Below are 16697 nucleotides of genomic sequence, written 5' to 3' on the forward strand. Positions count from 1 at the left end.
TCCCAATCGTCCTGCATGTTGAAGTCTCCCATGACTACCATAACATTGCCCTTTTGACACGTCTTTTCTATTTCCTGTTGTAGCCTGTGGTCCATCTCCCAGCCACTGTTGGGAGACCTGTATGTAACTGCCATCAATGTCCTTTTACCCTTGCAGTTTCATTCAACATCTTCCGATCCTATGTCACATCTTTCTACTGACTTGATGCCATTCTTTACCAACAGAGCCACAGCACCCCTCTGTCTACCTTCCTATCCCTCCGATATAATGTGTAGCCTTGGACATTCAGCTCCCAACTACAACTATCCTTCAGCCACGGTTCCGTGATGGCCACAGCATCATACCTGGCAATCTGTAATATTGCAACAAGGTCATCCACTTTATTTCTTATACTATGCACATTTAGATACAACACCTTGAGTACCAAATTTGCTATCCTTTCTGATTCTGCATCCCTAATGATCCCTAACCTCTGTTAGCTACAACTGTCCCATCACCTGCCTGCCCTTCCTGACAATCTTACAGCACGCTATCTTTACTTTTTTACTATCTGTCCTTTCCTGAGTCCCTTCACTCCGGTTCCTATCCTTCTTGTCAAGATAGTTTAAACCCTCCCCAACAGCTCTAACAAACCTGTCAGCGAGAATATTGGATCCCCTCGGTTCAGGTGCAACATGTCACTTTTGAACAAGTCATACCTCCCCCAGAAGAGATCCCAGTTATCCAGGAACCTGAAGTCCTGTCCCCTGCACCAGCTTCTCAGCCAGGCATTAGTCTGCCAAATCATCCTGTTTCTAGCCTCACTGGCACACGGCACAGTCAACAATCCAGAAATAACTACCTGGGAGGTCCTGCTTCTCAGCTTTCTAGCTAGCTCTCTAAATTCTCTTTTCAGGACATCTTTGCTTTTCCTTCCTATGTCATCGGCACCAATGTGTACCAAAACTTCTGGCTGCTCCCCTCCCTCTCCAAAATGTGTGGACGTGATCTGAGACATCCCTGACCCTGGTACCCTGGACCCGTTCACGTCCACAGAATCTCCTGTCTGTTTCCCTCACTATCGAGTCCCCTATCACTACCACTCCCTTCTTCTCTTACTTTCCCTTCTGCACCATGGACCCATGCTCAATGCTTGTAACCTGGTCGCCGTGACATTCTCCTGGGAGGTCATCCTCACAAAAGTATCCAAAACGGTATACTTGTTTTTGAGGGGAATGGCCACAATATTCCAGAATCTCAGCAGGTCCTGATAGAAGCCGGGCAGACTCGGCAAAGCAGCATGGCTGATGTCTGCCGGTGGCAGCTGCATCTCTTCGTGAGGACAGCAGCCCCCCTAGAGAGCACATGCCAGCTGGGAGGGTGCTCGGCATACAGGAACTTCTGCAGGGTCCTGAGGCGGAGAGCCACCAGCCCTGTATGGACTGTCTGCCCTCTCCCATTGGGAGACTCAGGATCACTGCAGAGACCCAGTGTCTCTTCTTGCCCCAGAAGAAGTCCACTAACTTCTTCTGCAACCTTGTGACAAAGGGCAAGGTCGGGGTAAAGTGACCATCTGGTACCGCAACATGGAGACCACCAGCTGGTTTATGACCACCATCCTGCCTCAATAGGAAAGCATCCTGAGAAGGTCTGACCCAGTTTCCTAGAGCAGGTGGATCAGGGCCTGGACCAGATGGACATTGTCCTGAATGGACCGGCCTGGGACTGTGTTAGATTGGTCAGGGTGGATTATCTGTCTCAACACCGAGCCAAGATGCTTGGCCATTATCTGGGCGAGGATCTTGTATTCCACATACAAAAAAGAGATTGGACGCCAGTTCTTTAGCAGGCAGAGGTCTCCCTTCTTGGGCAGTAGGACCACGACAGTTCTCTGCCATGAGAGGGGCATTTCCCTGGTGGCTCCGCTCTCCATCAAGACATCCCAGAAAGCTTGAAAGAATTCCATGCTCAGGCTATCTAGGCCAGGGGACTTGCCCCTCTGGAGTTGAAGGGATGTAGACAGCTCCATCCAAAGTAAGGAGACTTTTGATTATTAGTTAGAACCACAGGAAATAAATCCTGGACCAAAATTGAACCTCTTCAAAACCTGGAATAGATAAAGCCACTCCCCCTATCAAAGGCTTTCTCTGCATCCAGAGATACAATACATTCAGATTCTTTGGCTGAGGGGGAATAAATGATATTTAATAATCTTCGAATATTAAAATGTGAGGACCTATTTTTAAACAAATCCTGTTTGATCGTTTGAGATAACATTAGACAAGATATTCTCAAGCCTATTTACTAGAATTTTAGAGAGGATTTTAAAATCTACATTCAGTAAAGAAATAGGTCTATAGGATACACATTCCAGTGGGTCTTTTCCTTTTTTTGGAATCAATGAAATTAGTGCTTCATAAAAAGTTTTAGGAAGGTTCCCAGAGGATGTAGAATCGGTGAACGTTTGATGAAGATGTGGTATAAGCATTTCATGAAAGGTCTTGTAAAATTCTACCATATAACCATCAGGTCCTGGAGCTTTACCTAATTACATAGAGGGTATAGCCTTGGCTATCTCCTCTTGTTTAATAGGTGCATCTTGATATCAGCATCTTGAATCGAAATTTGGGGTATGTTTAAACTTTGCAAAAATCTATTCATAGTAATCTATACTTTAGATTATATAGAGGTACCCATCAGGGTTGTCCCCTTAGTCCTTTATTAATTAATTTGGCTTTAGAACCACTTGCTATTGCTCTTAGGGATTCTAATTCTGTGCAGGGTATTAGGAGAGGAGATAAATTACATAAAGTTTTGTTATATGCGGATGATTTATTAGTTTACATTTAAAATCCTAAGAAATCTATTCCTTCTATGTTATCTATATTTATGGAATTTGGTACTTTTTCTGGATATAAACTTAATTTACATAAAGGTGAATTATTTCCTATTAATAATTATTCTGATTATTATGATCAAATACCTTTTAATATTGCCAAAAACCATTTTACTTAACTTGGTATCAAAATTACAAAAATTTTTTAAAGACCTATATAGGTATAATTTCTTCCCTTTAGTTGAATATACTCAACAGGCGCTTTCTAAATGGTCACCTATGTTGATGTCATTGACAGGTTGAATAAATGCTATAAAAATGGTTATTCTACCAAAATTTTTATATATATATTTCAAGCAATTCCCTCTTTTGTTCCAAAAACATTTTTTGATAAAATAGATTCTCTGATTTTGTCTTATGTTTGGAATAATAAAAGCTCTAGAGTGAATAAACTTTTATTGCAAAAATCAAAAAAAGATGGAGGGCTGGCTTTACCAAACTTTAGATTTTATTATTGGGCAATTAATATTCATTATATTACTTTTTGGATTTATGATATAGACGACCAGGATCGCCCTTCATGGTTACAGCTGGAGGAAAATTCAGTAATGGGGTTTTTGTTAGCTTCTTTATTAGGAGCTCCTCTTCCCTTTTCGTTCTCCAGAATAGGTAAACAAGCTCTGATCCCCATTGTTAAACATACTTAAAAAATTTGGTTTCAATTTCGTAGATTTTTTGAATTAAATGATTTTTTACTTTCTAGTAATATTTATTCTAATTTCTTTTTTAAACCATCAACTTTGGATAAGGCTTTTCTAACATGGAAAATTAAGGGAATAAAAACTTTTTTAGATTTGTTTTTACAAGACAGTTTAATGTCTTTTTCACAGTTAATGGATAAATATGATATCTCTAATACACATTTTTTCAGGTACTTACAGGTTAGGAATTTTTTTACATGATTTTTACCAAATTACCCCTTGGCCTGCTCTTTAAATTTGGTTTATGTTATTTTTCCATTTAAACCTTTTCAAAAACGATTAATAGCTATCATTTATAAACAGTTAATGAATGCTCGCATGTCACCTAATGATAGGGTTCAATGCACCTGGGAAGTAGAACTTCAACATTCACTCTCAGATAATCAATGGAGTAAAATTTATTATTTAGTCAGTAATTCGTCTATCTGTGCATGCCATATCTTAATTCAGTTTAAGATAGTACATAGGGCCCATATGTCCAAAGATAAATTGGCGCATATTTTTCCTAATATAAGCCCTATTTGTGATAGATGTAACGCAGAAGTGGCTACTCTAACTCATATGTTTTGGTCATGTGTAAATTTAAATAATTTTTGGAGGGATGTGTTTGGAATATTATCTAAAGTTATAGATATGGATGTTCAACCTAATCCACTTACAGCAATTTTTGGGATTATTCCAGAGGAAGCAAGCAAAGTGTCTGCTTCCGCCCAACATGTGATAGCTTTCTCAACTTTACTGGCTAGGAGAGCTATTTTGCTACACTGGAAAGAATCTAACCCGCCTACTGTTTTCTATTGGCTCTCCTCCATTATGTCATGTCTAAGCTTGGAGAAAATTAGAAGCCGGACATTCGATACATCCTTTAATTTTGAAGAAGTCTGGCGACCCTTTATTCAATATTTTCACATGATTTAATTTATTTTAATTTATTTATTTTTCTTTATTCTCTTTGGGGAAAATCCTTATCCATGAAGGTTCGGAGATGACTGGAAGGATGTGTTTTTTTCTCTCTCTCTTTTTTTTTCTAATTTTATCCTCAATTGGACCGCCCAATCTTTCTTTTTCTTTCTTTCTCTTTTTTTTGTTTCAGTTTAGTTAGTGTTTTCTTTCCTTTATCAATAAAATTTCCAATTTTTTTTATGATTGCTATGAGGAGTTGTAGTATTTTTTTGACCATTGTATATATAACAGCATAATATTTTACCCATTTGATTTTGATATTATATACTTTCTGGTTTTACTATTGCTGTTTATATGTCTTTTATATTATCTACTTGTTAAACTCCTCTTCTGATTTGCATATTCTTTATTTGAAAATCAATAAAAAAGATTGAAAAATGAAAAATGACAGCTCCATCTGAGTCAGGGGTGTCCAATCACTCTACATCCTCTGGGATAACCAGGGACAAATCTTTGCAGATCACACTGCACACATCCGTGTGTGATGGGACGGTGTGGAGGGAGTTTCACTCTGTGTCTGACCCTGGGAGTGTGTGATGGGACGGTGTGGAGGGAGTTTCACTCTGTGTCTGACCCCGGGAGTGTGTGATGGGACAGTGTGGAGGGAGATTCACTCTGTGTCTGACCCCGGGAGTGTGTGATGAGACAGTGTGGAGGGAGTTTCACTCTGTGTCTGACCCCGGGAGTGTGTGATGGGACAGTGTGGAGGGAGATTCACTCTGTGTCTGACCCCGGGAGTGTGTGATGGGACAGTGTGGAGGGAGTTTCACTCTGTGTCTGACCCCGGGAGTGTGTGATGGGACAGTGTGGAGGGAGTTTCACTCTGTGTCTGACCCCGGGAGTGTGTGATGGGACGGTGTGGAGGGAGTTTCACTCTGTGTCTGACCCCGGGAGTGTGTGATGGGACGGTGTGGAGGGAGATTCACTCTGTGTCTGACCCCGGGAGTGTGTGATGGGACGGTGTGGAGGGAGATTCACTCTGTGTCTGACCCCGGGAGTGTGTGATGGGACGGTGTGGAGGGAGCTTTGCTTTGTGTCAGTCTCCAGGGGAGGGTGTGTGTCCCGGGGAGGGTGTGTCCCTGGGGAAGGTGTGTCCCTGGGGAAGGTGTGTGTCCCTGGGGAGGGTGTGTGTCCCTGGGGAGTGTGTGTCCCTGGGGAAGGTGTGTGTCCCTGGGGAGGGTGTGTCCCCCCCAGGGGAAGGTGTGTCCCTGGGGAAGGTGTGTGTCCCTGGGAGGGTGTGATGGGACCATGTGGAGGGAGCTTTGCTTTGTGTCAGTCTCCAGGGGAGGGTGTGTGTCCCTGGGAGGGTGTGTGTCCCTGGGGAAGTTGTGTGTCCCAGGGGAGGGTGTGTGTCCCTGGGGAAGGTGTGTGTCCCTGGGAGGGTGGGTGTCCCTGGGGAAGGTGTGTGTCCCTGGGAGGGTGTGATGGGACCATGTGGAGGGAGCTTTGCTTTGTGTCAGTCTCCAGGGGAAGGTGGGTGTCCCTGGGGAAGGTGTGTGTCCCTGGGAGGGTGTGTGTCCCTGGGGAGGGTGTGTGTCTGGGGAGGGTGGGTGTCCCTGGGGAGGGTGTGTGTCCCAGGGGAAGGTGGGTGTCCCGGGGGAGGGTGTGTGTCCCTGGGAGGGTGTGTGTCCCTGGGGAAGGTGGGTGTCCCTGGGAGGGTGTGTGTCCCCCAGGGGAAGGTGGGTGTCCCAGGGGAGGGTGGGTGTCCCAGGAGAAGGTGGGTGTCCCTGGGAGGTTGTGTGTCCCTGGGGAAGGTGTGTGTCCCTGGGGAAGGTGGGTGTCCCTGGGAGGGTGGGTGTCCCTGGGGAAGGTGGGTGTCCCAGGGAGGGTGTGTGTCCCGGGGGAGGGTGTGTGTCCCTGAGGAGGGTGGGTGTCCCTGGAAGGGTGTGTGCCCAGGGGAGGGTGGGTGTCCCAGGGGAAGGTGTGTGTCCCTGGGGAGGGTGTGTGCCCAGGGGAAGGTGGGTGTCCCTGGGGAAGGTGGGTGTCCCTGGGAAGGTGGGTGTCCCAGGGGAAGGTGGGTGTCCCTGGGAGTGTGTGTGCCCAGGGGAAGGTGGGTGTCCCAGGGGAAGGTGGGTGTCCCTGGGAGGGTGTGTGTCCCGGGGGAAGGTGTGTGTCCCAAGGGAAGGTGTGTGTCCCTGGGAGGGTGTGTGTCCCTGGGAAGGTGGGTGTCCCTGGGGAGGGTGTGTGTCCCAGGGGAAGGTGGGTGTCCCTGGGAGGGTGTGTGTCCCCCAGGGGAAGGTGGGTGTCCCAGGGGAGGGTGGGTGTCCCAGGAGAAGGTGGGTGTCCCAGGAGAAGGTGGGTGTCCCTGGGAGGGTGTGTGTCCCTGGGGAAGGTGTGTGTCCCTGGGAGGGTGTGTGTCCCTGGGGAAGGTGGGTGTCCCAGGGGAGGGTGGGTGTCCCAGGGGAAGGTGGGTGTCCCAGGGGAAGGTGGGTGTCCCTGGGAGGGTGTGTGTCCCATGGGAAGGTGGGTGTCCCATGGGAAGGTGGGTGTCCCTGGGAGGGTGTGTGTCCCTGGGGAGGGTGTGTGTCCCTGGGAGGGTGTATGCCCAGGGGAAGGTGGGTGTCCCTGGGGAAGGTGGGTGTCCCTGGGAGGGTGGGTGTCCCATGGGAAGGTGTGTGTCCCGGGGGAGGGTGTGTGTCCCTGGGGAGGGTGTGTGTCCCTGGGAGGGTGGGTGTCCCTGGGGAAGGTGGGTGTCCCTGGGAGGGTGGGTGTCCCATGGGAAGGTGGGTGTCCCAGGGGAAGGTGGGTGTCCCTGGGGAGGGTGTGTGTCCCGGGGGAGGGTGTGTGTTCAGGGGAAGGTGGGTGTCCCTGGGAGGGTGTGTGTCCCTGGGAAGGTGGGTGTCCCAGGGGAAGGTGGGTGTCCCTGGGAGGGTGTGTGTCCCATGGGAAGGTGGGTGTCCCATGGGAAGGTGGGTGTCCCATGGGAAGGTGGGTGTCCCTGGGAGGGTGTGTGTCCCTGGGGAGGGTGTGTGTCCCTGGGAGGGTGTATGCCCAGGGGAAGGTGGGTGTCCCTGGGGAAGGTGGGTGTCCCTGGGAGGGTGGGTGTCCCATGGGAAGGTGGGTGTCCCAGGGGAAGTTGTGTGTCCCAGGGGAAGTTGTGTGTCCCTGGGGAGGGTGTGTGTCCCTGGGAGGGTGGGTGTCCCTGGGAGGGTGGGTGTCCCTGGGGAAGGTGGGTGTCCCTGGGAGGGTGGGTGTCCCATGGGAAGGTGGGTGTCCCAGGGGAAGGTGGGTGTCCCTGGGGAGGGTGTGTGTCCCGGGGGAGGGTGTGTGTTCAGGGGAAGGTGGGTGTCCCAGGGGAGGGTGTGTGTCCCTGGGAGGGTGTGTGTCCCTGGGAGGGTGTGTGTCCCATGGGAAGGTGGGTGTCCCAGGGGAAGGTGGGTGTCCCTGGGAGGGTGTGTGTCCCAGGGGAAGGTGGGTGTCCCTGGGAGGGTGTGTGTCCCTGGGAGGGTGGGTGTCCCTGGAAGGGTGTGTGTCCCAGGGGAGGGTGTGTGTCTCGGGGGAGGGTGTGTGTCCCAGGGGAAGGTGGGTGTCCCTGGGAGGGTGTGTGTCCCTGGGAGGGTGGGTGTCCCTGGAAGGGTGTGTGTCCCAGGGGAAGGTGGGTGTCCCAGGGGAGGGTGTGTGTCCCGGGGGAGGGTGTGTGTCCCTGGGGAGGGTGGGTGTCCCTGGGAGGGTGTGTGTCCCAGGGGAGGGTGTGTGTTCAGGGGAAGGTGGGTGTCCCTGGGGAGGGTGTGTGTCCCGGGGGAGGGTGTGTGTTCAGGGGAAGGTGGGTGTCCCTGGGAGGGTGTGTGTCCCATGGGAAGGTGGGTGTCCCAGGGGAAGGTGGGTGTCCCTGGGAGGGTGTGTGTCCCAGGGGAAGGTGGGTGTCCCAGGGGAGGGTGTGTGTCCCGGGGGAGGGTGTGTGTCCCTGGGAGGGTGTGTGTCCCTGGGAGGGTGGGTGTCCCTGGAAGGGTGTGTGTCCCAGGGGAGGGTGTGTGTCTCGGGGGAGGGTGTGTGTCCCAGGGGAGGGTGTGTGTCTCGGGGGAGGGTGTGTGTCCCTGGGGAGGGTGGGTGAGGTGGTGTTGCTGTGAACCTGGATGCTTACCCTGTCCCTGGATGAACACTTGCAGGTATTCCTCCCAGGTGCCGGGATCTGGCATCACCTGGTTCATCCGTTGGAAATGGAAGTAGGAGACTACGTTGTCCTTTGCATTGCGAGCAACCACGATCACCTACGGGGCAGTGGTAGGTCAGGTCTTTCCCTCAATCTGTCCCACCTGCGCTCTCTGCTCCCACCATTTCTCTGTCGTGTAATTCCCTTCCCCCCATGCTGTCACCAGCACTCTGCCCACACAATTCTCTCCCCCAATTTCTCTTCTCCCCCACTCTCTCTCCCCTCTCTCCCTCTTCACCACTCTCTCTCCGCTCTCTCCCTCTCCCCCACTCTCTCTCCCCTCTCTCCCTCTTCACCACTCTCTCTCCCCTCTCTCCCTCTTCACCACTCTCTCGCCGCTTGTGCTCTTCCCCATGCTCACTGCCCTGTGCCCTGCCCCACTCTCTCTCTCTACCCCTGCTCTTTCTCCCTACCTCACTCTGTCTCCTCCCATCATTCCCCCTTTTCCCTGTGTCCTTCACCCACATTCTTTTTCATTGCTTTTCTCTCTGCCCCACTGTCCCCCTCAACCCCTCTGCTCTTCCTCTCTTCTCCCCTCGGACACACTTACCTTACAGTTCTGCTCCAAGAATGACTTAGGAACCTTTTGGATGGGAAGATGAGTTTTGATGATTCGGGGAGACTTCATCTTCTTGACCTGCTCCAGCCCTGGTGACACAGACAGATTAGCCTTTCACCCCCTCACCCAAGAACACCGAATAGCTCCCCATCAATCAGAAACGTTGGCCTCTCCCACACCTCCTCCTCCCCTTGTTCTCCACCCATGCCTCCAATCCTCTCTTCTTGTGGTCTTCCCGTGACCACCCTCACACATCCCCTTCCCCCTTTTTACCCTCAACACATTCCCATTCTGCCTCACATACCTGTCCTCACCCAATCTCACTCTGTGTCCTCGTCTACACCTTTCTCTATCTCTACCCCACGCAGTTTCCTTCCTTCGCCTTCTCTCTCTATCTCTGCTCTTCCCCAAACACTCTCCCTAAAACTCTCTCTTCATTCTCTCTCTCCTAAATCGCGCTCTTTCTTCCCCATCCTCTCTCCACTGCAGTATCTCCCTCTCCCCCAGTCTCTTTCTCTCCCTTGTCCTCTCCCTCTCACCCAGTCTCTCTCTGCCCCAGTCTCTCTCTCTCCCAGTCTCTTTCTCTCACCCCACTCTCCCTCCCTCTCTCCCATCATCTCTCCTACCCTCCATCCCTCCCACCAGTGTCTTTCCCCTCCCCATGTGACCCCTTCTGGCCTGGTTGGGTTCCCTCACCAGTGGATTGAAATTCAGTGGCGCACATCTCGAGGAAGGGAATCCGTTCATAGATGGGGGCGCGCCTGCATTTTTGTGTGTCCCCGTTCATCATGATGAGATCCACTATCTCCTGCATCCAGGTGGTCCCTGTGGGGAGGTCAGCGGTGAGAGATGTTGTAGAAAGGTATAGAGTGGGGCAGATGGGGTGAGTACAGGAGGAGTGATAGGGGAATGGAAGGGAGAAAGAGGGAAAAGGGAGGGCAATATGAGAGGTGGGGAGGGAGCAGAGAATGCAGGGAGATGAACTGCAGGAGGGAGAAAATTTCCATCGGATGAGGGCCAGAGTGAATCGGTCAAATGCTTCAAACCAGGAAATCCCACAAATTTTCCAATTACAAATACCCCACTCTCCCTCCTCCACTCTCTGTAATCAGATAGGGTGAATGCGTGCAGTCATTTTCCCAGGGCTGGGGAATCAAGAACCAGAGAGCACAGTGGAGAGATTTGTTAGGGCCTCAAGGGCAACATTTTCACCCAGAGGAAGTGGTCGAGGCAGGTACATTAACTACATTTAAAAGACACTCAGACAGATACATTGAAAGGAAAGGTTTAGAGGGGATGGAAGGGATGGAAATCTATGTTGGCCAGGATTGTTTGGGTCGAGCAGCCTGTTTCCCTGCTATACGACTTTGTGAGTGGGCTGTGGGAACCTGAGGCAGATTGGCTGAGATCACCTCGAGTGATTGGATAGGTTAGAAGGGCCAAGTGGCCTACTTGTTGTGTTGTGTGCAGTTCTCGGGTACCCCATGCGATCTCACCGACTTGGAATCATGTCCTCGAATTCCTTGTGACAGAGCAGGATGCTCTTTACCTCTCACAGTCTACGCCGGCTTGCAGAGTAATCACTCCTGTAACCTGTTAGATCGTCTAATTCCTCGCTTACACAGATCCATCTCCCTGCATTCCCTGTCCATCCATGTTATCTGTAAGACAGCTTTTTAAACACCTCACTCATATAAGCCTCCACCACCACTACCGGCAGTACGTTCCAGCACTGACCTTGCTCCGCTCATCTCAACTTAAATGCATGGTGTTAGACCATAGGAGCAGAATTAGGCCAATCAGCCCATCAAGTCTACTCTGTCTAACCTTTGATACCCTTACTAATCAAGAGCCCATATACCTTCACTCATTATTTACACGATCACTTGGCCTCCTCAATTATCTGTGGCAATGAATTCCACAGATTCACCACCCTCCAACTAAAGAAATTCCTCCTCATCTCTGTTTGAAAAGGTTGTCCTTCTACTCCGAGGCTGTTCCTTCTGGAACTAGACTCTCCCACTATGGGAAATATCCTCTCCATGTCCACTGTATCTTGGCCTTTCAATATTCAATAGGTTTTATTGAGATCCTCCCTCATTCTTCTAAGTTCCATTGAGTTCAAGCCCAGAGTCAGCAAATACTCCTCACGTGTTAACCCTTTCATTCCTGAGATCGTTCTTGAGAACCTCCTCTCAACCCTCTTCAATGCCAGCACATTTTAGGTGAGGTCCAAAATTGCTCACAATACTCTGTGTGGTCTGACCAATGCCTTATAAAGTCTTAGTATTACATCCTTGTTTTTATATTCTAGTCCTCTCAAAATGAATGCTAACATTACATTTGCCTTCCTTATTACCAACTCAACCTGCAAGTTAACCTTTAAGAAATCCTGCATGAGGACTCCCAATCTCTTTGCACCTCTGATTTCTGAGTTTTCTCCCCATTTAAAAAAATAGTCTGTGCCTTTATTCCTTCTAACATAATGCATGACCATACACTTTCCCAGACTATATTCCATCTGTTACTTCTTTGCCCATTCTCCCAATCTGTTGAGTCCTTCTGCAGTCCCCCTGCTTCATCAGCACTACCTGCCCCTCCACCTACAATACTCTGCAAAAGTCTTGGGCGCCCTATATTTGGTTTAAGATGGTATGGCCTCCTCACAGCCCTGATCTCAATATCATTGAGGCTGTCTGGGATTACTTGAAGCAAGTGAGATGGCCAAAGTCTGCAGAAGATCTGTGGTAAGTTCTCCAAGATGCTTTGAACAACCCACCAGCCAATTTTCTTATAAAACTGCATGACACTATACCTAAGAGCAGTGATGCAATTTTAAAGGAAAAGGGTGGTCATGCCAAGTATTAATTTGATTTGGTTTTTTTTTACTGTTTACTGCTCTTTGTAGTATTATTTTAGATATTTTATGTCATTATTTTCAGAAGTATCTTGGCTTTACAGAGTTTTTGCCTACGGCTTTTGCACGGTACCATGTCTGCATTGTCCACAGGCTTGGCCACAAAGCCATCAGCTCTGTCATCCAGACCATTGACATGCAAGTGAACAGAAGTGGTTCCACTGGCCCCTGTGGCACTCCACTAGTCACTGGCAGCCAACTGGAAAAGACCCCATTTATTCCCTCTCAGCTTCCTTACAGTTAACTGGTGTTTTATCCATGCTAGTGTTGTTTCCAACTTGGGGAAAAAAGATACTGTCTGTCTACTCTATCTGTGCCTTTCATAATCTTATACACCTTGATCAGGTCTCCCCCTAGACTCTGACACTCCAGACAAAACAACTGAAGTTTGTCCAATGTCTGCTTCCATCTCAGGCCCTCTAATCCAGGCAGCATCCTGGTGAGCCTCTCCAAAGCCCCCACACCCGTCCTGTAGCGGGGTGATCAGAACTGAATGTGATACTCCAGATGTGGCCTGACCAGAGGTTTATAAAGTTTTGATGTGACTTTTAATCTCCAACCTTCGAAGCAAGAAGACTGCGAGTGGAATGGCTAAGGATTTCCAGAGCGACGGCATTTTACTAGTCGGGGTAAAGAGAGGCGAGACTGTGCAGGCGTGTGACGTCAGCCAGTAGAGCAGGGTAAGTTTAAAAAGAAGACCGTCATATCCAGAGGGCCGCGCTTGGAGCAGACAGTGGAGTGAGAGGTGGCAGAGTGATAGGGCTTTAGCTCAATGGGCTTGGGCCGTAACGAGGCGAGGTAGGTTTACCTGTGTTAATTGCAGAAAGGAAGAATGTGTGTGAGGCCAGTGTTCTGTGCTCGGTGTCAGATGTGGGAAGTCCTGGAGTCTCCCAGCCTCCCAGATGGCCATACCTGCACCCGGTGTGTCGAGCTGCAGCCCCTAACATCTTTGCAGTTCGATGACCTTCGTCCAGTCAGGCAGAGCGAGGAGGTGATAGAGACGAGTTATAGGCAGGTGGTCACACTGGGGCCATGGGAGACAGACAAGTGGGTCACAGTCAGGAGGGGGAAGGGGAAGAGTCAGGTACCAGAGAGTACCCCTGTGGCTTTACCCCTTGACAATAAGTACTCCTGCTTGAGTACTGTTCGGGGTGGGGGGACAGCCTACCTGGGGGAAGCAACAGTGGCTCAGAAGGGCAGGGAAGGGAAGAGGAAGGCAGTAATGATAGGGGACTCTACAGTTAGGGGGTCGGACAGGCGATTCTGTGGACGCAGGAAAGAAACTCGGATGGTAGTTCGCCTCCCAGGTGCCAGGATCTGGGATGTTTCAGATTGCATCCACAATACCCTGCAGTGGGAGGGAGAACAGCCAGAGGTCGTGGTACATATTGGTACCAATGACAGAGGTAGGAAAAGGGAAGAGGTCCTGAGAACAGCCTACAGGGAGTTAGGAAGGAAGTTGAGAAGCAGGACCGCAAAGGTAGTAATCTCGGGCTTACTGCCCATGCCACGCGACAGTGAGAATAGGAATAGAATGAGGTGAAGGATAAATGCGTGGCTGAGGGATTGGAGCAGGGGGCAGGGATTCAGATTTCTGGAACATTGGAACCTCTTTTGGGATAGTTGTGACCTGTTCAAAAAGGACAGGTTGCACTTGAATCCCAGGGGGACCAATATCCTGGTGGGGAGTTTTGCTAAGGCTGCTGGGGAGAGTTTAAACTAGAATTGTTGGGGGGTGGGAACAGAACTGAAGAGACTGGGGAAGAGGTGGTTGGCTCACAAATAGAGTAAGCTTGGAGGCAGTGTGTGAGGGAGGATAGGCAGGTGATAGAGAAGGGATGCCTCAGACTGACAGTTTGAGATGTGTCTATTCTAATGCAAGGAGTGTTGTGAACAAAGCGGATGAGCTTAGAGCGTGGATCAGTACTTGGAGATATGATATGGAGGCCATTAGAGAGACTTGGATGGCTCAGGGACAGGAATGGTTACTTCAGGTGCCAGGTTTTAGATGTTTCAGAAAGGATAGGGAGGGAGGTGAAAGAGGTGGGGGTGTGGCACTGTTGATCAGAGATAGTGTCACGGCTGCAGAAAAGGTGGACGTCATGGAGGGATTGTCTACGGAGTCTCTGTGGGTGGAGGTTAGGAACAGGAAGGGGTCAATAACTCTACTGGGTGTTTTTTATAGGCTGCCCAATAGTAACAGGGATATCGAGGAGCAAATAGGGAAACAGATCCTGGAAAGGTGTAATAATAACAGAGTTATCGTGGTGAGAGATTTTAATTTCCCATATACCAGTTGGCATCTCCCTAGAGCAGGGATGGCCAACCTTTTACATTCCATGCGTCAATTTTTTCCAAGCACTAGTTCAGATGCACCATACAGAAAAGAAAAGCTTACAAAAGGTTCAGAGAGCTAGGTAATGTTAGAGATCGAGAAGATTATAAGGCTAATAGGAAGGAGCTTAAGATGGAAATTAGGAAAGCCAGAAGGGGCCATGAGAAGGCCTTGGTGTGCAGGATTAAGGAAAACCCCAAGGCATTCTACCAGTATGTGAAGAGCAAGAGGATAAGACATGAAATAACAGGACCTATCAAATGTGAGTGGTAAAGTGTGTATGGAACCGGAGGAAATAGCAGAGGTACTTAATGAATACTTCAGTATTCACTGTGGAAAAGGATGTTGGTGATCGTAGTAATGATTTGCAGCAGACTGAAAAGCTTGAGCATGTAGATATTAAGAAAGAGGATGTGCTGGAGCTTTTGGAAAGTATCAAGTTGGATAAGTCACCAGGCCTGGATGAGATGTACCCCAGCTACTGTGGGAGGTGAGGGAGGAGATTGCTGAGCCTCTGGCGATGATCTTTGCATCATCAGTGGGGACAGGAGAGGTTCCGGAGGATTGAAGAGTTGCAGATATTGTTCCTTTGTTCAAGAAAGGGAGTAGAGATAGCTCGGGAAATTATAGAGCAGAGAGTCTTACCTCAGTGGTTGGTAAGTTGATGGAGAAGATCCTGAGAGGCAGGATTTATGAACATTTGGTGAGGCATAATATGATTAGGAATAGTCAGCATGGCTTTGCCAAGGGCAGGTCGTGCCTTATGAGCCTGATTGAATTTTTTGAGGATGTGACTAAACACATTGATGAAGGAAGAGTAGTAGATGTAGTGTATATAGATTTTGGCAAGGCATTTGATAAGATACCCCATGCAGGCTTATTGAGAAAGTAAAGAGACATTTGATCCAAGGGGACATTGTTTTGTGGATCCAGAAATGGCTTTCCCACAGAAGGCAAAGAGTGGTCTACTCCTCAGGAAAGACACACTGACATTATACTCTGCAAGGTGAAAGTACGTAGTTATGTTTTTGCTAGTGCTGGCTTTAATACCAAGCCTGTTTCCCTTTCCTTCACGGGTCATATTCTGCATGGAGGTCAGTGACCAGTGGAGTGCCTCAGGGATCTGTTCTAGGACCCTTACTCTTGGTGATTTTTATAAATGACCTGGATGAGGAAGTGGAGGATGGGTTATTAAGTTTGCTGATGACACAAAGGTTGGAGATGTTGTGGATAGTGTGGAGAACTGTCAGAGGTTACAGCAGGACATCGAAAGAATGCAAAACTGGGCAGAGAAGTGGCAGATGGAATTCAACCCAGGTAAGTGTGAAATGGTTCATTTTGGTAGGTCAAGTATGATGGAAGAATATGGTATTAATGGTAAGACTCTTGGCAGTGTGGAGGATCAGAGGGATCTTGGGGTCCGAGTCCATAGGACACTCAAAGCAGCTGCGCAGGTTGACTCTGTGGTTAAGAAGACGTACAGTGCATTGGCCTTCATCAATCATAGAATTGAATTTAGGAGCCGAGAGGTAGTGTTGCAGCTATATAGGACCCTGGTCAGACCCCACTTGGAGTACTGTGCTCAGTTCAAGTTTTTTTTAATAAACTCAGAGAGTGGTGAGTGTGTGGAATGGGCTGCTGGCAACAGTGGTAGAGGTGGATCCGTTTGGGTCTTTTAAGAGACTTTTGGACAGGTACATGGAGCTTAGAAAAATAGAGGCCTTATGGGTAAGCCTGGTAATTTCTAAGGCAGGGACATGTTTGACAGAACTTTGTGGGCCGAAGGTCCTGTAGTGTGCTGTAGGTTTTCTATGTTTCTATGTAACCTGTGGAGGTTGATGGGAGTAGGCAGTTTAAATGGTTTGCCATTGATTAGATGAGCCAAAGCACCTGTTTCTGTGCTGTACTTTTCTATGATACTATGACCTGATGGTATGAACATTAATTTCTACAATTTGTCTGATCCCTTTTAATTTCTCTTATCCCACCGGCCCCCATCACTTGTCTTCTCCTATCTTTCACCCTCTGTGTTTGCCTATCACCACCCTCGGTCATCTCCCTCCCTCTTTTCCACCCTTCCTCTATCCTCCCCGATCAGGTTACACTACCCCTCACCTCCCTATCATCCACACCCTCCCCCAAGCTGGGTCCAGCTGCCTATACATCTCTTTAGACTGGCTTTCTCAAGAGTCCATTT

General features: G+C 49.0%; 1 protein-coding gene across 1 annotated transcript in view; it reads right to left on the reverse strand.

Annotated features, from left to right (window-relative positions):
* LOC140719131 (sulfotransferase 1C4-like) overlaps positions 1 to 16697 on the reverse strand; it is a 47296-nt gene that overhangs the window by 12521 nt on the left and 18078 nt on the right. Inside the window, exons 3-5 of the mRNA XM_073033530.1 lie at positions 9945 to 10073; positions 9240 to 9337; positions 8621 to 8747 (exon numbers count right to left, since the gene is read on the reverse strand). Of these exons, the coding sequence (XP_072889631.1) occupies positions 8621 to 8747; positions 9240 to 9337; positions 9945 to 10073 (354 nt within the window). The remainder of the gene's footprint in view (positions 1 to 8620; positions 8748 to 9239; positions 9338 to 9944; positions 10074 to 16697) is intronic.

The sequence above is a fragment of the Hemitrygon akajei genome, chromosome 31 (genome assembly GCF_048418815.1).
Source record: "Hemitrygon akajei chromosome 31, sHemAka1.3, whole genome shotgun sequence".
In the NCBI taxonomy this organism is placed as follows: domain Eukaryota; kingdom Metazoa; phylum Chordata; class Chondrichthyes; order Myliobatiformes; family Dasyatidae; genus Hemitrygon; species Hemitrygon akajei.